General features: G+C 43.2%; 1 protein-coding gene and 1 long non-coding RNA gene across 3 annotated transcripts in view; one reads left to right on the top strand and one right to left on the bottom strand.

The window, feature by feature from the left end:
* The window catches only part of PIGG (phosphatidylinositol glycan anchor biosynthesis class G), a 115390-nt gene that overhangs the window by 7880 nt on the left and 84425 nt on the right, over positions 1–23085 (bottom strand). Inside the window, exon 7 of one of the 2 annotated variants that reach the window (XM_043514158.1) lies at positions 2863–4665. The exons of the other annotated variant lie outside the window; for it this stretch is intronic. Within the exon in view, the coding sequence (XP_043370093.1) occupies positions 4641–4665 (25 nt within the window). The 3' untranslated portion in view covers positions 2863–4640. Of the gene's footprint in view, positions 1–2862; positions 4666–23085 lie in introns of those variants that run through there. 2 annotated transcript variants of the gene reach the window in all.
* Positions 13790–22552, top strand: LOC122460124. The gene is made up of 3 exons (XR_006281213.1): positions 13790–13898; positions 15710–15713; positions 22275–22552. It is a non-coding gene; the product is annotated as an uncharacterized LOC122460124 (long non-coding RNA).

The following is a 23085-nucleotide window of genomic DNA, read 5'->3' as shown; positions in this document are numbered from 1 at the left end:
AAAATGGCAGGTGCCATATTCATTGTTACTCAGCAACTCCAGAACAAATATACTCAGTTTATAAATAAATGTTATTCCCTAACTGCCCAGCCAAGGAAACGCAGCTAAAATAGAAGAATAAGCTAGGTTTCTCCCTTCTTACACGTAACCAATAAAATATTCTGTAGGCAAAATTAGACCTCAATTACATCTGTTCATTTCTATTGTCTTCATTGGCTTGTGCAAATGTAACTGATTCGAAATTTAATACGGGATTTTGTTAATATATAGACTGAACAGAATCTGCAGCTCACTCAATCCTACCTGTTTGTGCTAACTGAAATAAAAAGTAGCAGAAATTTGACACTAAACTTAGGGCATGTCTGCACTTACCGGGGATCGACGCTGTGGCAATCGATGCACTGGGGATCGATTTAGCGGGTGTAGTGAAGACCTGCTAAAATCGACCGCAGATCGCTTTCCCGTCGACTCTGGTACTCCACCAGAATGAGAAGCGTAAGGTAAGTCAACAGAAAAGTGTCTCCCATAGATCCAGTGCGGTATAGATGCCGCAATAAGTTGACCTAAGCTATGTCGACTCCAGCTATGTTATTCATGTAGCTGGAGTTGTGTAAATTAGGTAGATTTACCCCCGTAGTGTAGACAAGGCTTTAGCTAGTCCAACTGAATAAACAAAAAGACAAGACCTGTTCAGTAAGAAGATAATTGTTGTTTCTTGTTTGTTAGTTTTGTTTTACAGTCAATTCTCAGAGTCACACACTCTGAGAACGGATGTGACCAGATGAAGATTATTTATGACTGAATGCTTCCGATGTCTATTAAACACTAAAAGGTTTAAATGAGATTGTCAAAGGAATCTATATGAGTTAGGTGACCAACTCAATGGTAATTATGCATTTAACTGCTTTAGGCCCCTTTGAAAAAGCCCAGCCTTTATTTTTAAAACAGAGGCATTTTCCATTCCCAATGTTCTCCTGCCATTACATTTGACATAGCATTATGTTAAGTGAAAGTTTTCACAATCTCAAAAATTAATCACTTGGAAGGGCTAAAAATGGCAATGCCCTTGATTAGAAATAAATTGATTAAGAGCTACTTTTAATGGATGGGGTGGAATTTATATATGTACTGACTGACAAAAACAGACAAATGCTGATTTTGATATCCCATACTATAAACTGAAAAACACAAATACAGTTTTCTATCAAATAAAGATAAACCTTTCCAATACTTCTCCCATCAAGACTAGAAAAACAGTATCTAAGCTAAATAGTAAATATAGAAAGCACAGAACTACTCAGACACACAGCAATATCTGATTGCCTTCTATTTGTATAATACTTAAAATTCAAAAAGACCAAAACAATTTCAAAGTAGGATTCACCTTGCCTCTAAATGAAATACAGCCAACGTGGGGGAGAAACAAGAACCGTTTCATCGCTTATAGCAACACTGCACTACACTTTATGGAAGTATGACATAATGCGAGTAGCCTAAACCTGACTCACCACTCTGTGCAACTTGCAAGCACCCCACATGGCCAAACAGAAGAGAGAATTGGTTAAGGATTGGATGATTAAAGTACTAAGAAGGTGATTCAGCTCATCAGCTGGGGATACTTAAAAGACGGACAGGAGAGGGGGAGGGAGGGGAAAGCTGGGCCAGAGAAGCCCAAGGTCTAAGAGATGAGATTCCCTGCCCCCATCCTGTTGTGAGGGACAAGTGTAACCCACATGCCTAATAGGGAGATATCTTTAAGAATATAAAGGGAAGAAAGGGGGAGGAATGAGTGTGTCTGGGTCATTGCTCTGCAGATGCACAATTAACATTTAACCCCCAGACATTTCTGGAATTGGCTGCAGTAGTTTTGGGCATGCTGCATAACAGGAGTTCTCAACCTTTTTCTTTCTGAGGCTCCCCCAATGTGCCATAAAAACTCCAGGGCCCAACGGGGCACTCAGGGCTATGGGCCAGAGGGTCCCTCAGGCATAGGCGTAGTCTGACTTCTATTTTGGGGGATCAGGGGCCAGCGGGACTTGGGCCAAAACTGCCCGGTGGGGTCCAGGGAGGGACCACCACCTCTGCCCCCGACTCACCTCAGCAGACACCTAGCCTGTCTGGGTTGTGGGGTAGGGGGCACAACCAAAAATTATCACTCAAAGGGGCAGGGTGCTCAGCTCAAAAAGTTTGAAAACCGCTCAGGGTGCAGACATAGGGTAGCTAAGGGCTGTGTGCAGGCGGGGGTTAGCTCAGTCTACAAGGAGAGGGTAGCTAGGGCTGTGTGCCGGGAGGGCCCCCACGTGCAGTCCCTGCTCCCAGACGGCTCTGCCGGGAAATAGGCTGCTTTCCTCTAACTCTGAAGCATTGGGCAGCAAGTTAGTGATATTGTTAGCTTTCTGACGGGGGAGCAGGGGGAAGTGTTAGTTACATAAAGGGGAAATTGACTCTCAGACTGTACAGAGTTGATGAACAAAAGACAGACTTAGGTGAACTAAACCTAAAGCTTTTGGAACTCTGAGTTACTCCTGTTTTTGTGGGGACTATCTTATTTAGATTTAATGTGGGTTTTTATACTTATGTACAATTGTGAAGATAATGTACATAGATTATGAAGTAGCCTTGTTATTTAGTAGAAATTAAGTTATTTTGTTTCTTTATCATTCTAAAATTTTATGAAATTGGCACATAAATATTAAGTTAATTGTTCTTTTTGGACTTGATTGTGAGGAGACTGACCCTCTGCAATCCTTGCTGACAATCCTCAGTGATTAAATTCTGAACTCCATGTGCTTTTCTAGGAGTTGGGTAGAAGCAATAGGAGAGGTGTGGTAAAGTAAACTCTAGCCTACCCAAAGGTTTCAAAACTCTTTTATAGCACATTGTAAATAAAGCACACAGCTCTGAACCTATGCAGGAGTGTAAGAAGACTGTTTGCAGCAAGGAATCCAGGATGAGGTAGTTTAGCGCTGACAGGAAGGGATTTCAGTAAGCAGAACGTAATCGAATAGATTTTAGATAGGGTATAAGAGCTAATCCCCTAACTCGTGAAGAAAGGATCATGAAATGTTTAGTGAGCATAAGTAGTTACAATGATTTTAATGTCATATTCCTAAAAAGCTCCTTCAGCAGCACAGCATTCCATAAAAATGCTGGCTTTCTGGTCGGCTAATGGCTTCAAGAACAACTACTGTACTTATTAAAGTATGAAGACTGTTCCATAGTAGATTGATTTTCCTTGAATGTCTCCAAACCCAATATAAATCAGACCCAGTTGGCTTAACTGATGAAATCACAATCTTTAGGTAGCTGGGTTAAAATTTTTGAGGTAATAAAAAAAATACATCTTCCATTTCAGCGTTGAATACTAATACCAGCAATAACAGCCACAGAGTGCCCTTAAAAATGAGCATATGCAAGACTAAGACAAGTTATAGACCCCATCTAAAGTTCTGATCTATGGCTGCTTTCCTAGCATATGAACTCTGCAACAATTACTTCCTTTGTTGGTGAGTTAAGGGATAAGGTACAGAAAGAGGGAGAAGTAGTCAACATACTGTGGATAAATCAGAATTTGCTCACTTAAATGTATGCTGAAGATAACTAGAACCAGAAAAATCAAAGGCTTATCAGACTCTTGTGCAGCAATTGCTGCACTGAATGATGCAATTACTGCAAATTCCCTGTTCTGACTCCAAACACTAAATATAGTCCAGCTCAGGCAGGGGCTTTAAAAGGAAATCTTCCTTCTAAATTAATATTTAAGGACATACACAGAGGCAAAGCCGGGAACTCCCACACTATTTATGGATTTTCTGCTCGCCTTGCTCTCACACATCCCAACAGTTAATGTTCTTCACCAACTCTTTCACCCTACAATGCCTCGCTTGCCTATTTCCACTGAAAATAGGGTATATAGTATGGAGGTGAACTTAAAAAATAAAAACATTATGCTGGCAAAAAATGTGAAAAGAAAACCACTCTTTTCTTGTAAAAGTATATCACCCATTTACACTGAATACTTGTGTGACCGGGTGCCTGGATGCACCACAATTTAAATGCTATATTCAGGGCAGACTGCAAAGAATAGGGCAGACAAATGCCAAAACTGGTGGTTTATTCTATAATTAGATTCACCAGGCCAATAACAAAACAGCTTCTGTAATATCACATTGCTTACCAAGAAGTCAAATACAGTCTCCTTTAAGCGTTCCAGCCCACGACTCCCATCTAGACAGCCAATTCTAATATAGTAAGAGGTTATTGAAAATCTGATTCACCATATACGAGTCTAATTCACCAGTCCCAAAGGACCGGATGCTGATCACCAGGTCAATACGAGTCTCAGATCTTACCCAATAATCATGCAGATGCCAATCCTTTAGTAACTAAAAAACTCGAGGTTTAACAATAAAAAAGAAAAAGAAAGAAGAAAGTTGCTGTAGTTAAAAGATCAATATATATACAGAGGTGTGTAAAAGCCTTAAGTCAGTTTCACAGCAGAGATGGTGAGGCTGCTGATTTGTAAAAGTCTTTTTGGAATCAATTTTAAAGGTTATAGTCCAATAAACAGTTCAGGTATTGAGAGTCTCTTCAAGTTCTTCCATGAGAATTTCAGGGTAAACCACGTTAAACCAGAAACCTCAGTTTTTAAGGTTTAGACCTTCCCTGTTAAAGTTTAAGCAGATGGGAGATAAAAAGGACCAGTCCTGAAGCTTTCTTTATAGTTTCCTAGCCAGCTGATAAGTCTCTTGACAACAATTGTCAAGCAGGACCTCCCCGCACCCACAACGAAGAATGGGCAGTGCAGATTGTTGTTCTGAAACTAATCTGTTTCCTAGCATACACAGGTAGACTACCTGCATCCAAAAACAACGAGAAGTCCTTGTGGCACCTTAAAAGACTAACAAATTTATTTGGGCATAAGCTTTCGTGGGCTACAACCCACTTCATCGGATGCATGGAGTGAAAATACAGGAGCAGGTATAAATACATGGAAGGATGGGGGGTTACTTTACCAAGTGTGAGGTCAGTCTAACGAGATAAATTAATTTAACAGCAGGATATCAAGGGAGGAAAAATAACTTTTGAAGTGGTAAAAGAGTGGCCCATTACAGACAGTTCACAAGAAGGTGTGAGTAACAGTAGGGAAAAATTAGTATTGGGGAAATTAAGTTTAGGTTTTGAAATGACCCAACCACTCCCAGTCTCTATTTAGGCTAATCTGATGGTATCCAGTTTGCAAATTAATTCCAGTTCTGCAGCTTCATGTTGGAGACTGTTTTTGAAGGTTTGTTGTTGAAGAATTGCCACTTTTAGGTCTTTTATTGAGTGACCAGGGAGACTGAAGTGTTCTCCTACTGGTTTTTGAATGTTATGATTCCTGATGTCAGAAAATAATGAACGCCCCTAGCTGTCACCTACAACCGCCAACTAAAACCTCTCCAGCGCATCATCAAGGATCTACAACCTTTCCTGAAGGACAAACCCTCACTCTCACAGACCTTGGGAGACAGGCCAGTCCTCGCTTACAGACAGCCCCGCAACCTGAAACAAATACTCATCAGCAACTACACACCACACAACAAAAACACCAACCCAGGAACCAAATCCTGCTACAAACCCCGGTGCCAACTCTGTCCATGTATCTATTCAAGGGACACCATCATAGGACCTAACCACATCAGCCACACCATCAAGGGCTCGTTCACCTGCAACATCTACCAATGTGATATATGCCATCATGTGTCAGCAATGCCCCTCTGCCATGTACATTGGCTAAACTGGACAGTCTCTACGCAAAAGAATAAATGGACACAAATCATACATCAGGAATCATAACAATAAACAATAAATAAATTTGTTAGTCTCTAAGGTGCCACAAGGACTTCTTGTTGTTTTTGCTGATACAGACTAACACTGCTACCACTCTGATACCTGTATCCAGTCACATAAGGCAATTAGCCTTGCAAACTATCAAGACAGTTTACAGGTGGTTTACTATGTGGAATTACAACTTTCAAAGAGAGATTAGGACAATAATATATTACACCATAAGTCCCATCTAAATGATAATATCCCCTTTTGATCTCTAATAGAATAATGAAGCATTATGAGACAGGAGCAGGATTAGCATCTACAAGTTAATTAGATCACACGGTTAAACTTCTAACAAGATACAGGTAAACAGACAAATACACTTAGGGCCTACCCTTGATTCTATTCCTACAAATAAATGGAGTTAATGATTGCTGGTCTAGGACATCTCTCTGAAATTCACATACAAGTAGATTGTCTTGATAACTCAACAAGAGGCATTGAAATGCAATTGGTCAATTTGGGAATGACTCGTCTGTCAGTATCACAACTTGGCAGACCGCAGGTCACATTTCATTTTTTAAAATAAAAGACAGCTGGCACTAGACATGTTTCCATAGGAATTGAAAAAATTCACAGTTTGCATTAATATAGGTTTTGATCACAAGATAAAAAGATGCTGTAGAACAATGTAAACTTACTGAAGCAAGAACAGGCTGTTTTCTTCTGAACGATTTTACTGTGAAATAGAGGATGGAAGGCAAACAGCTAACAACAACTGCTAGTTTGTGTCTATTTTGTTGTCTTCCTTTCATCACTGGTTTTCTTTTGACATTTCTGTTCTCCTGGTTTCTCTCCCGCACTGAATATTAGTGTTTACAAGATTACTTTTTCCTTGGTGTACTGAATTGCATTTTTCAAAACTGATTCTTATTTTATTTCCTGCTCTTCTCTGTATAGGTCCTGTTGCATTTGTCTGCAATGCCTTCCAGTCACTACTATCTGAAAACAGTCAGTGTACTGTTAACCTGTGCCTCCCAGATTAGTGAAAGACTGGACCAATCCCTGTGGCATCCCTCCTGTAACACATATGACATTCCTGCAATCCATATGACATTGTTCAGATTCGACTAATTTCAGTTAATTTTACAATGAGAAATTCTGAGAAACACTATCTGGTATCTAAATCTCAGCTGTATTACCTCTACTGCATGGCTTACATCCACTATTTGTATAGTTCTATTAAACAAGAATTGTAAGGAATAATCCTTCATTGACAGGCAGATGGACTGGATGGCTTCATTAGGTCTTTTCCATCTCCAGACTGCTGTTGTGGATACTTTGGTACCAGTGATGAATCAGCCCAGATTTTGTATAAATTGTTTTCATTCATGTCATTGGATCCTGGAAGCAGGGGTTTCAAGCCCTCTCTCCAAACCACAGAGGTCAGAAGGTTTTGGGGAAGCCTTTCCCCAGTGCATTAGGCTTCACGTTTCTCAGGAAAATGGGTTGGCTATTAGAGGAGCTTAAGCCATTTTACAAGTTCAGGGGCTGTCGCACAGGATATGACATGGCTTGGAGTAATGCAGCCTCTGATATGGCCTTGGTTTTAAGTGGCTGTTAATCCTTGGGACTTCATTGCTTTGGATTTCAGCATCAAAAGACGGAAGGCAAGTGAGAGCAGAGCAGAGAGGCCCGATCCATTTTCACCACGAACAGGACAGGTGGTCCTGAGAAGCTACCTTACTGTGGATTTAATAAAGTTTCACACACTGGCCAAAAAATCCAGATGTCCCTGCCATTAACAAAGCTGCCTCAGAACAACCCAATTTTGAAACCAAGGTCCATCTAGTGCAAGTAATTGCTCCCAGAAGGCATTTTAATGCTCTGTGAATCTCAGACCCTCCTCTCTATACCATTTGCGCATGTAACGATTGGCTTCCTGACTTCTTTCATTCAAATTTGGCACTGGAAGGCAAAAAGCTGTTCCACAAGGCTTCCCAAAGGAATATCATAAGGGGTTCCCCATGGCGATTTTCAGTTTGCTGTTAGATACTGACTAGCTGTTCAAGTAGATAGGCATGTTTAAGTATAAAGTGTAAATAGCTAACATCTCTACTTTATGTAGAAAGGATAAGTTTAGCCGCCATGTCAATAGGCCACTTGTATTAATTAATAAAAGACTAAGATTTTGCCAAAATCTTAGCAACCTATCTGGAAAAATGCCCATCATTGCTTAGGTTTCAGAGTAGCAGCCGTGTTAGTCTGTATTCGCAAAAAGAAAAGGAGTACTTGTGGCACCTTAAAGACTAACAAATTTATTAGAGCATAAGCTTTCGTGAGCTACAGCTCACTTCATCGGATGCATTTGGTGATGAAGTGAGCTGTAGCTCACGAAAGCTTATGCTCTAATAAATTTGTTAGTCTCTAAGGTGCCACAAGTACTCCTTTTCATCATTGCTTAAACACTGATGCTCTGCCAATTCTCTCTCAAAGGCTTGGGACCAGTGTATATTCTGTCAGTCTGCTGAGCCAGTCACTGCCTTCTCCTTCCCTGTGCAGAAGGTACTTGACAGGATTGAATAGCAGCATCTATTTTGTGTTTATGGTTAAAGGGATAACCATTACATACCCTAGACAAAACTAAACAAACCCCAGGCTCCTTCGTAGACTCATTGACTTTAAGACCAGAAGGCACCATTATGATCATTTCTAGTCTGCGCTGCACATTGCAGGTCACAGAACCGCACCCACACACTCCTGTAATAGACCCCCAACCTCCGGCTTACTGAAGTCCTCAAATCATGATTTAAAGACTTTAAGTTACAGGGAACCCACCAGTTACACTAGTTTAAACCTGCAAGTGACCCCATGTCCCATGCTGCAGAGGAAGGTGAAAACCTCCCAGGGTCTTTACCAATCTAGCTTGGGGGGAAATTCCTTCCCAACCCCAAATATGGTGATCAGTTAGACCCTAAGCACGTGGGTAAGACCCACCAGCCAGACACTCGGGAAAGTATTCTCTGTAGTATCTCAGAGCCCTCCCCATCTAGTGTAGGCAAACTCAGTATACCACCCCTTCCTACCAAGCTCAGCCTTGAAGCCAGTCATTTTTTTGCCTCCACTGCTTCCCTGGGAAGGCTGTTCCAGGACTTCGCTCCTCTGATGGTTAGAAACCTTTGTCTAATTTCAAGCCTAAACTTGTTCACTACCAATGAGGTGAAACAGGTCAAGGATACGGAGGCTACTTACTTGTAAATGGAGGTTTTTTTGAGATGCACCCTGCAGATTCACGCACTCTGGATGCACTGACTCGGTGCAGCTAAGATGGTGGAGCCTTCTTCTAGTGGCTGTTAGAAGATCCTTGCCCCTCCCCTCCCATCCCCAGAGCCCATGCCAGTCAGGGGACATGGCTATAGGAGGGGCATTGGCATAGTTGGCACCTTAGTTTCTGCCAAACTCTAACACAGAATACCAAGTAATGATACAATCAGAACCCACAGAAGCAGGGAAGTGGGAACATGCAGTGCATCTCAAAGAACTCCGTTACATGTAACCAACCTCCATTTCCTCTGAGTGCCATTTGGCATGCAATAACTCAATAGGGAAGGATAGGCAGAGTCCTAACTGAACAATGATTGAAGTACTGCCCTGCCAAAATGAGCATCAGACCTGGATTCTAAATCTAGTGCATAGTGACTTGTAAAAGTATGGATTGTTCTCAGCGTAGCACCCTTGCAAATTTCAACAATTGGAACATGCCTGAAAAATGCTGTAGACAGCCATTCCCCTAGTACCAGGCGCTCGAAGAGGACCTGGAAAGGAAAGGAGAGGAGAGAAAATTTGCCCTACACCACTCCTCAATTCAAAGTCTGACCCATCTAGATAATGACTGAGCTGACATGGCCCTACACTTCAAAGAACCCGTACAAGAGATAAGCAACTTAGGAGAAGATCTGAAGTTCTTAGTACTATCCAGGTCATATGAAAGTATTCTTTTTGCATCTAAAGAATGCAATTTAGCATCTCCCATACCTCTACTTTTCCCCAAAACCACATGTAACTAAGTTTATATTGACACACACAGAAATCAAACCATTTTTGGAATGGACTTTATGATGTGGTCTAAGGACCACCCTGCCCCCATAAAAACAGTACTGGGGTGTAGGAGGAATCTGCCAGTAGTGCATGCAGCAAAGTCATTGCTACAATAAAGGCTGTTTTCATCAAAAGCAGGGAGCAATCTTGTAATGGCTCAAAAGGGAACGACACCAGTTGAATCAATACTAAATTCAAATTCCACAAGGTGACGGGGTCTCTGGTGAGCAGATAAAAGCTCAGTAGACCCTTCAAAAAAATCTCTTCATCATATGTGAGAAAATGAGTGTGTCCTCAATACACATGTACTGATGAAATAACTGCAAATGGCTGGTCTACACTAGAAAGTTAGGTTGACCCAGTTATGCTGGTTAGGGGTGTGAAAAATCCATACCCCCTGAGCAACGTAGTTAAGCAGACCTAAGTCCCTGCGTACACAGTGCTAGGTCGACAAAAGAATTCATCTGTTGCCCTAGTTACCACCACTAGGGAAGGTGAATTGCCTATGCTGACAGGAGAACCCCTCCCCTTGGCATAAGTAACATCTACACCGAAGCTCTACAATCATCAGGGATTACATACGTCATGGATGCCATGAGCCCAGTAGCTTCAGAAAAAACCTTATCATTTGAACCAGTTGCATCATCAGTCATTGCATCAAGTCTGTTATTTTCAAAAACTTCTCTTCTGGAAGACAGACCCTTCCTTTGACAGAACTGAAGATTGTTCCTCTCAAGGGAACTTTTTGAGATGGAGGGAGAAGTGACTTTTGCTTGTTTATAACACCCGAATAAAGAACAAACTGCCTGAATAACTCTCTCTAATTCTCCTTTGGATTGGCCCTTCAGCAACCAAGTATCTAAATACGGGAATACAAAAATCCCCCGTTTTCTTAGCTGTGCTCCTACCAGAGTCAGATGAGCTGCTCTGCAACTCTCCTGAGATTAAGAACTCATCCTGTGAAGGTCCCTCTTGATAGTCTTCTTCTGAGGGAGTGGGGGGAAGGGCAAGGGAGATCTGATGATCTCGGATCCATGGCTGAAAGACCCGAACCTCTGAGCTCCATAGACTGCAGTAGAATCTGTTCTGGCCCTGGAAGTCCAGTTTTCTACTGAGAAAAGAAAAAGGAGGAGTCAGACAATATGTCCACAGCATCCAGGAAGGCATAGGGTTTGCTGCCAACTTGCCAAGTCAGGTGTCAATCACCAAAGGATATCCAGGGAATTCAGGACCACTCCTTGCCTGAACACTTCTTCCATGAAAAGAAATGTCCACTCAACATCCGTACTGGATCCAGCTCTACCTCCAACCTCAGATCCAATTCTGGATCTGACACTGAAGTGATTGGTGAAGCCCATGATGTAGGAATTCTAAAAAGAGAAGACGGGGAAAAGATCTCCCCTGGTGACCCTGTCAGGGCCTGGGGTGGAAGTGGAAATAAAGCCAAGGAACTTGGCAGATTGGAGGAACTGCTGGAGGCAAGCTTAATCACACTCTTCCTCAGAACCAAGGAAGATGTTCCAGGTGTGTCGTGTGGATCCCTATGATGCTTGTCCGGATCCAGGACTGATGCAGACTGCACTATGGCCAAGGTTGGTTCAGAGGACCTAACCACTGGGGTCTCAGCTGACTTGGAACAGGAACCTGGCACCGAAGCTGAAGCACTTGTCATGGATATTGATGAATTCTTGGATACAGAAGTAGATGGAGCTGACTCTGGTCTCCCATTTTTACAGTCAGATCCTTTTGAGCTTTCAGATCCTGCAGGCTTAGCAGACAGCACCTCCTTTAACAAAAGAATGTGAAGTCTATTTTGTCTGTCCTTCCTGGCTCAGGGGGTAAATGTGCTGTATATCTGACAGCGTTCTGGCAAGTGATTTTTGCCTGAACATTTTAAGCACCAGAGCACATGTCAGAGGAAGGAAAGACCACCAGACACAATGCACATTTTTTGAAGTTGAGCTTCTTCATGTCACCATTATGAGCATCAAGTTAATTATGTTATTATAATTTAATTTTTAATCTGATTTAAATCTTTTTACCAATAAGTATAAAATATACTATCTGTCTAACTACTAAAATATAAAAACTGTTGCTATTTACTTTATAGTCATGCAGGTAGGCAATGGCACTAAACTACGGACAGAAACAGATCTAAGATGGTTCACATCTTAACTCAGTGATGGTCATGTGACCCCTCTAACAACTCCTCCCACTGCCCTCTACCAATCAGGAGGGGTTTCACCCCTGTAGGACCGCCCTGAGAGGAGATTTGACCAAATGGGGTGAGTTCCGGGGCGGGGGACCCCATCCAGAAGTGATTTGGGTGATCCCTCTAACAACTCCTCCCACCACTCTCTACCAATCAGGAGGGGTTTTGGCTGCATAGGACTGCCCTGAGAGCAGATTTGACCAAAATAGGGCAGGTTCTGGGACGGGGTGAACCGCCGAGAAGAGGGGCGTGTGACTCCTCTGCCAATCAGAGTGCAGCACTATCACCCCATAAGTCCCAGCACCGGGCAGAAGAGTGCATGTTTTAGAAATCATGGAAACATGGACTCCTTCACCACCCCCACAAGAACTTCAGACTTTGTTTTAGCTCAAGGTCTTCGACAAACCGTGGAGAAAGCGCTACATCAGCGAGAGTTCCGAAGAGGAGGAGGGAGCGGCTCAAGGGAGCCCTTTGGCCCAGCCATTGATGGATACGCCGGAACCTGAACCCGAACCCGAAATCCAGCTGCTTGTGAGGCACCCCGATGAGCGTGATGGCCTCTTGTTGTCCATCCCCCTGGAGGAGGAAGGCGAACGCAGCTCGGGGGAGTCACTAGCAGACAAGGTGAATGGAAAAGACAACGCTCGGGTAAATGAATGTTTAAGAAGTGACGGTCGAAGGTTGGGGTGTAATGGGGCTAGAAACCAGGGATTGTGTAAATCAAAAACCAAGCAGTGGGCTGCTTACACTTTTTTTCTGAAAAAAAAATCTCTCGACAGCTCGACAATGCCTTTCTAGAGGACCCGGAGACCCTGGACAACGTTGCATCAAGCAGCGAAGGTGAACTGGGCCCACCGTGTTTTTGCTCAACGCAGATACAAAATGTTGAAGAGGACTCCGAGTTTCAATGGCTATGAGGAGTTTAGGAGGAGGCTTAGCATGGAACTGACTGAGGCAGTGCCACGTCGTGAGCATAAAAAAGTTATGTGGATTATTGTATGCATTGATGTTTATGTGGTTCTTAATCACTGTCTTAGGGAAAAGCTTTTTGAAGATTGTGAGGGCTGTGTCATAGATGCACCAGGCCAGTGGCACCATGACTGTGTGACTTGGACTGCAGTGGATATAAACTGCAAGCTCCGGGGCCTGTGTGCTGAGCTGTGTTTGGAAAACTTATTAAACACTGTTATTGCCATAGGTTTGCTATGCAATGTCTGTGCGTAACCCAAGAACATTTAGCGCAAGGGGTGACCTTGATAAATGCTGTGCAATTCAGTGGAGACCCTGACCGCGTTTTAAAGAAAAAGACCAAACCGGAAGATCCCCGCTTAGAGGTCTTATATCGACTGTCTGGTCCGCACAAAAAGTTACTGAACCTTGCTTCAGAAAAAGGGTTTTTGTAAGAAATCTAAAAGGATTAAGTTAGAAAATGGTGAGGGGCCAAAAATTTGATATAAAACTTTGGTAGCTGTAAATTTAAAAAAAAAAAAATCTATTGAAAAGGGCTTTGTGACTCTCTGTATTTCTGTTTAAAGGTCTCTGGCCCTTAAGGGAGCTTAAAGTTTTTTTTCTTTTTTAATGGAGCATCTTGGTTTGTTTTCAAGGAGCTGTATGTCTTTTAAATACAAAAAATAAATTGTTTGAAAACCTAGGTCTTGTGTCTTTTGTGTAAGAGAGACCCATTTACAGCAAAAAGATGAAATGTATGTTGTGGGAGGGGAAAAATATCCTAAAAATGTGTTTACAATAAAACAAACAGGGATGGTTCAGACATGTAAGGCATGCATTTTTAGCAATGAGGGTGATCGACCTGTGGAACAAACTGCCAAGGGAAGTGGTGGATGCACCAACCCTCGAGGTCTTCCGGTCCAGCCTAGATGCCATCTGGGCAGGTATGCTTTAGCCAAGCACAAGGCATTGGACTCAGTACAGGGCTATCTGGATGACATTAAATGGCCTGTGATGGACAAGAGGTCAGTGATCTGATGGTCCCTTCTGGCCTTGCACTGTGCGTCTATGAAGGTGGAGATGGAGCATTTCCCCTGGGACATGTCATCTCCCAGGATCTCGCCTCTCTAGAAGGTGACTGTGGCTCTGTATTGCAGAACGACATAGGCTCTCAGTAACCAGCAGGAAAAGCTGCAAGTCAGTTTTGTTTTATCCTGTGAGATCCCATGTCAGCTCTTCCCTGGGCCCAGTAGTTCAAATGTAGCACACAGTCACAGACCCTCTTCCCTAAACCCAAGCCCCAACCCCTCGATTCAGTCTTTATGCATCACGAAGTGCAAAAGGGCTAGGCTAACTATTTCCTTTTTAAAAAGAAAAGGAGTACTTGTGGCACCTTAGAGACTAACAAATTTATTTGAGCATAAGCTTTCATGAGCTACAGCTCACTTCATCGGATGCATTTGGTGGAAAATACAGAGGGGAGATTTATATGCATACACAGAGAACATGAAACAATGGATTTTATCATACACACTGTAAGGAGATTTCAGAGTAGCAGCCGTGTTAGTCTGTATTCGCAAAAAGAAAAGGAGTACTTGTGGCACCTTAGAGACTAACAAATTTATTAGAGCATAAGCTTTCGTGAGCTACAGCTCACTTCATCGGATGCATTTGGTGGAAAAAACAGAGGAGAGATTTATATACACACACACAGAGAACATGAAACAATGGGTTTATCATACACACTGTAAGGAGAGTGATCACTTAGGATAAGCCATCACCAGCAGCAGGGGGGGAAAAGGAGGAAAACCTTTCATGGTGACAAGCAAGGTAGGCTAATTCCAGCAGTTAACAAGAATATCAGAGGAACAGTGAGGGGTGGGGTGGGAGGGAGAAATACCATGGGGAAATAGTTTTACTTTGTGTAATGACTCATCCATTCCCAGTCTCTATTCAAGCCTAAGTTAATTGTATCCAGTTTGCAAATTAATTCCAATTCAGCAGTCTCTCGTTGGAGTCTGTTTTTGAAGCTTTTTTGTTGAAGTATAGCCACTCTTAGGTCTGTGATCGAGAGACCAGAGAGATTGAAGCGTTCAACTGGTTTTTGAATGTTATAATTCTTGACGTCTGATTTGTGTCCATTCATTCTTTTACGTAGAGACTGTCCAGTTTGGCCAATGTACATGGCAGAGGGGCATTGCTGGCACATGATGGCATATATCACATTGGTAGATGCGCAGGTGAACGAGCCTCTGATAGTGTGGCTGATGTGATTAGGCCCTATGATGGTATCCCCTGAATAGATATGTGGACAGAGTTGGCAACGGGCTTTGTTGCAAGGATAGGTTCCTGGGTTAGTGGTTCTGTTGTGTGGTGTGTGGTTGCTGGTGAGTATTTGCTTCAGATTGGGGGGCTGTCTGTAAGCAAGGACTGGTCTGTCTCCCAAAATCTGTGAGAGTGATGGGTCGTCCTTCAGGATAGGTTGTAGATCCTTGATGATGCGTTGGAGAGGTTTTAGTTGGGGGCTGAATGTGATGGCTAGTGGCGTTCTGTTATTTTCTTTGTTGGGCCTGTCCTGTAGTAGGTGACTTCTGGGTACTCTTCTGGCTCTGTCAATCTGTTTCTTCACTTCAGCAGGTGGGTATTGTAGTTGTAAGAATGCATGATAGAGATCTTGTAGGTGTTTGTCTCTGTCTGAGGGGTTGGAGCAAATGCAGTTGTATCGTAGAGCTTGGCTGTAGACATTGGATCATGTGGTATGATCTGGATGAAAGCTAGAGGCATGTAGGTAGGAATAGCGGTCAGTAGGTTTCCGATATAAGGTGTTTATGTGACCATCCTCTTAATGTTTGCCTCAGTTCTCCAGGGACAGCTGAGAAATGAGATTCTGCTCCTGTTATAGGACTCTCTAAAGCTTAAACACATTTTGTCTTTTTATTTTAAAGAGCCAAATTACTATATTTCTCTGTTAAACTAATTTAAACTTGCACAACAGCACAGGTTTAAGGGCTGAATGTTGTTTTTCCTATTTAAGCGCTGTGGGCACTACATGTTCTCTGGTGACAATATATTCTGCAGACTGCACTTGGATGAAATGAACCTCCTAAAAGGAGATCTTGCTTCCTCATTTTTTTTAAAAGAAAGCCCCAGATAGAGTGGAAGTAAGCCCCAAAACTAGTGCCAACAGTCAAAGTATTGTCTCTGAAGTAAAAAGAGGCAGAAGAATGAGAAATAGTCTGATTTATAGCACTGGGAATCTCTTTGGTTTGGGTGTATGTGGTCATGAATTTTATTTGATTCTAAGATAAACAGAATCCATTTACCAGCAGGGGGTTAACGTTGATTAAATGGTCAAGTTCATTTGAAATTTGGAAGGTCCTATCTGAGAAAATCCTCTGTCTTTTCATTTTCTAGCTAATTTTGGAAAAATATTGTTTCCCATACACTGATAAATTGTCACTCAATACTGAGCAATCTGAGAGCAACCTGACATACTCTACTTGGACTCTTTTCTGTAAACAAGTTATATTTGTTCATCTCTTGTGGTTGCTGATGAATATGACTAAATGTGGGAACAAAAGAGGAATGCTGAGAATGCGTTGCTTGCAGTTAGAACTAAAAGGGTCACTGAAAAGCTACCATGATTTAATTTTGTTAACTGCAGAGCGAGTTTTCCATTTCTTAACGTGATGCATGCACTGCATGTTCCTCAAACACGAGGAGCCAACATGGCTACCTTATGTCTAGTCAGGATTATATAAGCTACAGTAGCACATCGTACGTTCTTACTTTCTAAATAAAACTACACCATAACAGCTTTTCCTTATTTCCCTTTTTGAAATGTTTTAAAATCTTTACTACTTTATTGTTCCAGCCACAATATTTGATCCCCAATCTGCACAGTCCAACTGCTATCTGGAGCCACTAGTGGTAGTATCGGCAACTTCAAACATTCAAAAGCAGGAGCCAGGCCTCCAAAAGCCATGAGATATTATCAGAACAATGTGCCAAGTTCCCTTTCTTTGCCTTCTGCCTTGTCTAAGCTGTTAGCCTGCCCTTCAGTCCTAGAGTTTCCTGGCTTTTCTACACAACCAGGAGGGCTAGAAACTCTCTCTCTTTAAGACAAGTTGAGGTTCTTATTTAGGCACGTGACTCCAGGAGCTGTGGAGGAAGAAAAGCACCAACTCTTCTTCGGGTGTTGGGCCCTGTGTGTATTCCACACATGGGCTCTGTGGGCCTGAGACTGGAGATTTGTGACAAGGAGTAGCTGTTGATCCGTGCCTGCACAGTTGTCGTCCTTGTGCTCTGTATCAAGGGCAGAAAGGGCAGCATAGACTGATGCCTCTTTAGGTCGTCCTTACCACTGCATAGCCTGAGTCAGAATCCTTGGTGTCCAGAAGAATGTTCCTCTACTTTCAGAATTTGTAAATCATTTTTAGTAATCTTAGCCTTAGTGCTTTAGTGTTTTGTGTAACTAGTATGGGTTGGTTAGTTTCTCCCAATCCTGGGGAACTTCTCTGCATGGAGAAGGACTATGCCCAGAGTCCTGGGGTTTAAGAACTGTATCTCCTGACCCTGTTCCTTCTCTGGCAATGATGAACACCAGCGGTGCCTTTACTGCCTTGGGGAGACTCGCATCACAGCCAAGTGCAGCACCTGCCGCTCCTTCCCTCCCCAAACCTGGGAGGGACAAGAGGGCCATCTGTGGAAATATTTCAGGGAGAAAGCCATGAGACCCCAATCAGGTCCAGGCCAGAGAGACCCCCTGTTTCAGCAGCCTCAGACTGCAGGCAGCATCCCTCCGAGCAAGGGCTATGGAGTAGAGGCCAAAACCGCTAAGCCTAAGAAACTCTCACAGAACTGGGGATGTGATCCATAGGCATAAAGACAGATCTCCCATCTAGATTTACCTCTAAGAAAAGATCCTTCCCTGTGTTGGTCCAAGTTGGGTGGATTGTAAGGAAGTAGGTCTGCATACATCTTCTGCCCAAGAAAGGAAGGCACAAAGGAAGAAGGCTCTGACAGTACTGGCTTCGTCTTCGTCTCACTGGCTGAAAGATCAGCCCCTGCAAACTAACTGAGAGTTCCACATTGGACCCCATTCAACATTTCTGGCACATTCCAGGTAGGGTCCTCTCAGTATGAGCTCATTGGACACGCCAGATCCATTGCTCCTGAATTCCAGAAAGTACTGAAACTTTACCACGCTGGAGGATATCTTTACCTTACTCTATCTGCAGTCTCCTCCTCAGAGATGCTACAACACCAGAAGAAACCACCTAGAGGAGGAGAAAGTCCTCCCCTACCATGTCCACAAGATGGAGCATTCGTGTGCTGGTACAGCATCCTGGAACAGGATCCTACCTTCTCATTGGATTCATTCCATGTTCCAGATGAGCCTTTACACATTGAGAGGGGTCAGTCCTGACAGAATCCCTAGGAGGTCATGGAGCCAGCTTCCTCTCAGATACAACTACTCATGGGACCATTGGTACGCAATGCTTCAGGGCTCCCTCACTCCCAGCTGGTCAATCCTTCATACTGGCTCACTGGGATCCATATATTAGGTGTCCTAGATCTGTGCAAGAATCGCACCGGCCCTCTTCTCCCAGTTGATACCAACTGGCTCTGTCACAGTTTGTGGAGGGGGAGGTCGAGCAGGGTCCATGGGTTCTGATGGGTGTCATACTACTCACCTGATGAGCAATTGCTCCATCATCCCCATACTCACCTGATGATCACAGGCAATACCAGGAGCTTTTGCAGAGGGAGGCGATCAAGCTCCAGATCTCTCTTGAGGTCAATGAGACAAAACATAGTCTCTTAGAAACCTGCAACCCTCTGGCCTTAACAGGGTAGCCCACCAGTGAACAAGACCATTTTGTAACCCACCATTCTCCTGCCTCCTGTGCCCTTACCCCAAAAAGGGCTGAAAACCACTATTTTGTGCCAGCTAAAGGGGCAGAATTCCTATTTACTCATCCAGTGCCCGGCTCCTTAGTGATGCAGGATACAGCATCCCAAGACTGCTCCCACTGACATGGGAATTAGATGCTTTGGCCTTCTGGGAAGGGAAGGTATTTTCATTAGTCAGCCTCCAATTCAGAATTGCTGACTACCAGCCTTGTTAGCAAATTACAATGTCACAAATTATTTCAAACTTCCCCAGGAGGACAGGGCTCGATTTCAAGTCCTCACGGATAAAGGGAAGCTGGCGGCTAACTCCAGGTCGCAGTGGACGTAGCTGATACTGTGTCTAGATCAGTGATAGTCAGATTGTGGCTTGTGAGCTATAAGTGGCTCTTTAACATGTCTCCTGTGGCTCTTTATAGTGTGTGATATTAAAACACTGTGTAGTTTAATTATTAACCAATCAGGATGCTTTTACTGTGTTATTAACCAATTAAGGTATTTATATATATTATTCTCACAGCAAATAAATTAACGAAATAGTTCACCGTCATACTGTTTAAATATGAATGGTACTATAGCAGGTGAAACAACAATGAATTCACACTATGCCAACTAAATGTCTTTATTTCCAAATCAAAATTTCACCTGCTGACACTGGAAACAATAATTCCCTCCCTGGAGGAGAGCACGTGGTTCACGGCTCCTGACAGGAGAGATGCCTACTTTCATGTGGATATTTCCCAGTCCCACAGAAGGTTTCTCAGGTTTGTGGTACAACAAGAGTGCTGCCAGTTCACCGTGCTCCCATTGAGGCTGGTGAGAGCACCCAGGAGCCTTCACAAAGAAGGTGGTGGCCCAGAGGAGACGCAATGGCTACGCTATCTTCCCATATCATAGAATCATAGACTATCAGGGTTCATAGATACTAAGGTCAGAAGGGACCATTCTGATCATCTAGTCTGACCTCCTGCACAGCGCAGGCCACAGAATCTCACCCACCCACTCCTACGAAAAACCTGTCCAACCTGTCACAGAATGAATCTCTATCACCACCAACTCTAACATCAAACTGACAGTTCTGGAGAATGTAGTCTTCTACATATCTAATGAACAGGTTCATGAGAAGCTGCACTGAAAACTACACCACTCTGCTCCTCCAACATATTTTGAATTGCAGGGACCACTACCAGTGTTTGTTCAATGTTAAGTTACCTTGAGAATTTTTTTTTTAATCCAAGTATTTCTTGGACAGCCTTATCAAGCCTTAGAGACACAACAGTTTATCACCACCACGGTATCTCAGGGTCATAGTACATGAGATGGTACTGGAACTCATGATCTCCTGATTCCCAGTCCACTGCAGCTTCTCCTAGGCCACAAGCTCTTACTTAAAAAATGTATCCTCAGCACCAGAGAGTTAAAGAATTGATATTTTCCCCACTGTATAGATGGGGAGCTGAGGCAGAGGGATAAAGTAACTTGCCTAAGGTCAGACCAGGAGTCTGTGGCAGAGCTAGAAAATGACACAAGATCACTTCAGTCCCAGAGACTGGATTTAGCAGCCATTAAGGCATCCCAAAGATAGCCTTTGAATGGAGATAAGGAAAACTGAAGTACTAGAGAAAAGAATTTCAGCTTATCAATACGGATAGTTCAATCTAGCGAAGAGACCTCAGGAGGTCATCTAGTCCAACCCCCTGTTCAAAGCAGGACCAACACCAATATCTAGATGACTGGCTACTAAAGCCAGGAGGCTCAGTCGGTTACCATATCTTACTCCTCCTCCTGATATCATTGGAGATCTCTGTAAACAGAAAAAAGTCCACTTTGACTCTTGTCCTCAGTGAAGGCCTATCTTCAGAACGTCTGTAGACCAATTTCAGACGTTGATAACTCAAGTCTCCCTCAGACTTCATATCACAATCAGGATTTGTCTTTCCCTACTAAGCCACATGGCAGCATGTACATATATAACGCTGTTTCTTAGGCTTCTCCTCCATTGCCTGCAGGCCTTGCTTCAGTCTGTTTATTCTCACCATACAGGGACAATGTGAATACCAAGGTAACAGTCCCTCAAAAAGTCACAGCTTCTTTCTTTCAGACAACAATGGAACAGGTGCAAGCGCTCGTCCCTTTCCTTCCACCCACATTCAACATGACTAATTATGGATGCATACTTCATAGCATAGGGAGTCCAAGTGGACAGTCATACTGGGCAAGATTCCCTTGGCAGGCTAGAATTCATATAATTCTCCTGGAACTGAGGGCAGTTCACCCAGCATGCAAGACATTCCCTCCCCCTTGTACGGTTCTGTCACATCCAGATAATGTGAGGCAACATAGATTCATAGAATCTAAACCCAGAAGTGATCATCTAGTCCAGGGTTTCTTCAACTTCATTGCATCACACCCCACTTCTGACAACAAAAAATACTACACAATGGCAGGAGGGGGAACTGAAGCCTGAGCCCGCCCGAGCCCCGCCACTCCAGACGGAAGGGCCAAAGTCCAAGGGCTTCAGCCCCAGGTAACCTGTAAGCTGAACCCCACTGCACAGGGCTGAAGCCGAATCCTGAGCCCCGCTGCCGAGCTTTGGCTTCGACCCTAGGCGGGTGGGGCTCGGGCTTCAGCTTTGGCCCCGGGTGGTGAGCCTCAGGTTTCGGCTTCTGCCCCAAGCCCCAGCAAGTCTTAACGCCAGCCCTGGCGATCCCATTAAAATGGGATCAAAACCCATAGTTTGAGAACTGCTGATTCTAGTCTGGCTTCCTGCATAGCAAAGGACAGAGAACTTCCCAAAGTAATTCCTAGGGGAGACCTTTTTTAGAAAAATATCCAGTCTTGATTTAAAAATGATCAGTGATGGAAAATCCATCATCATCCTTGGTAAACTGTTCCAGTAGTTCATTAGACTCACTGTTAAAAATGTATGTCTTAATTCCCTTCTGAATTTTTCTGTCTTCAACTTCCATCCATTGGATCGTGTTAGCCCTTTCTCTGCCAGATTGAAGATCCGATTATTAAATATTTGTTCTCCATATATGTACTTATAGACTGTAATTGTCACCCCTTAATTTTCTCTTTCTTAAGCTAAATAGATTGATCTCCTTGAGTATTACTGTGAATGTGTTTTCTAATCCTTTGACTCATCCTTTGAGGTTTTTAAGGCCCGGCTTGACAAAGCCGTGGCTGGGATGATTTAGTTGGGGATTGGTCCCACTTTGCGCAGGGGGTTGGACTAGATGACCTCCTGAGGTCCCTTCCAACCCTGATATTCTATGATTCTATGTAGTTGAGTACAATAGAGCTGACTTATTCTGTTAAACTGAATGGGTTTAACCACCCCCTCACTGAATAGCCAGGGTGACTGTGATTACTCACCCTTGTTGCCATAGGGTTAAATTTGATGGGGGTGCACCCATAGTAAGGGAGGTGGGTGGGTGAGGATGATGAGTTCTGATTAACATGAAATGAAATAAAACCTCAGGAGTTTGCAGATGCTATTGGACAGTTTAAATATAACCCCTGGAGTTAGCAGAACCCTATAGGCCAGTTTAAATATGATGCCAGGAGTTGGTGGAAGGTTATGTGGCACTTTTTCTAAAAAGCACCCCCACCCCACCAAACTTTAAGCATGAAAGCAACTTTTTTTTTTTTTAAACAAAAACAAGCCCCAAGCATTCATTGATATCTGCAAAGCGTCCCTCACTTGACATGGTTACTGTAAGAAGGCCCTACAGGGGGGAAAATGTATTTGAACCTTAAAAAAAAGAAAGCAGACCAATTGTGCTATTAACCTATTCCCTCCCCCCCCCCCCCGCAACCTCCACCCCAGATTTCAGGCTGTACAAAAAACACAGGTTTTGAGTTTATTTCTACCACTTTAAAAACAAACCCCAAAAATATTTTTTAAAAAATACATCTCATTTTGCACAGTAAAAACCCTGTTAGTTGGAAACACATCATTACCATCAGTTTGCAGACATATACTTTCTAAAAACCACCTATGTTTTACACAAACACACACAACAGCAGTTTAAAACACTGTTTGCAACAAATACTTTTCAAGAAGCCCACATGCTTTTAAAAGGCAAATGGTTGTT

This window comes from Dermochelys coriacea, chromosome 5 (assembly GCF_009764565.3).
Source record: "Dermochelys coriacea isolate rDerCor1 chromosome 5, rDerCor1.pri.v4, whole genome shotgun sequence".
Taxonomy (NCBI): Eukaryota; Metazoa; Chordata; order Testudines; family Dermochelyidae; genus Dermochelys; species Dermochelys coriacea.
The sequence above is the reverse complement of the archived record's forward strand: the minus strand, read 5'-3'. Positions and strand labels throughout refer to the sequence as shown.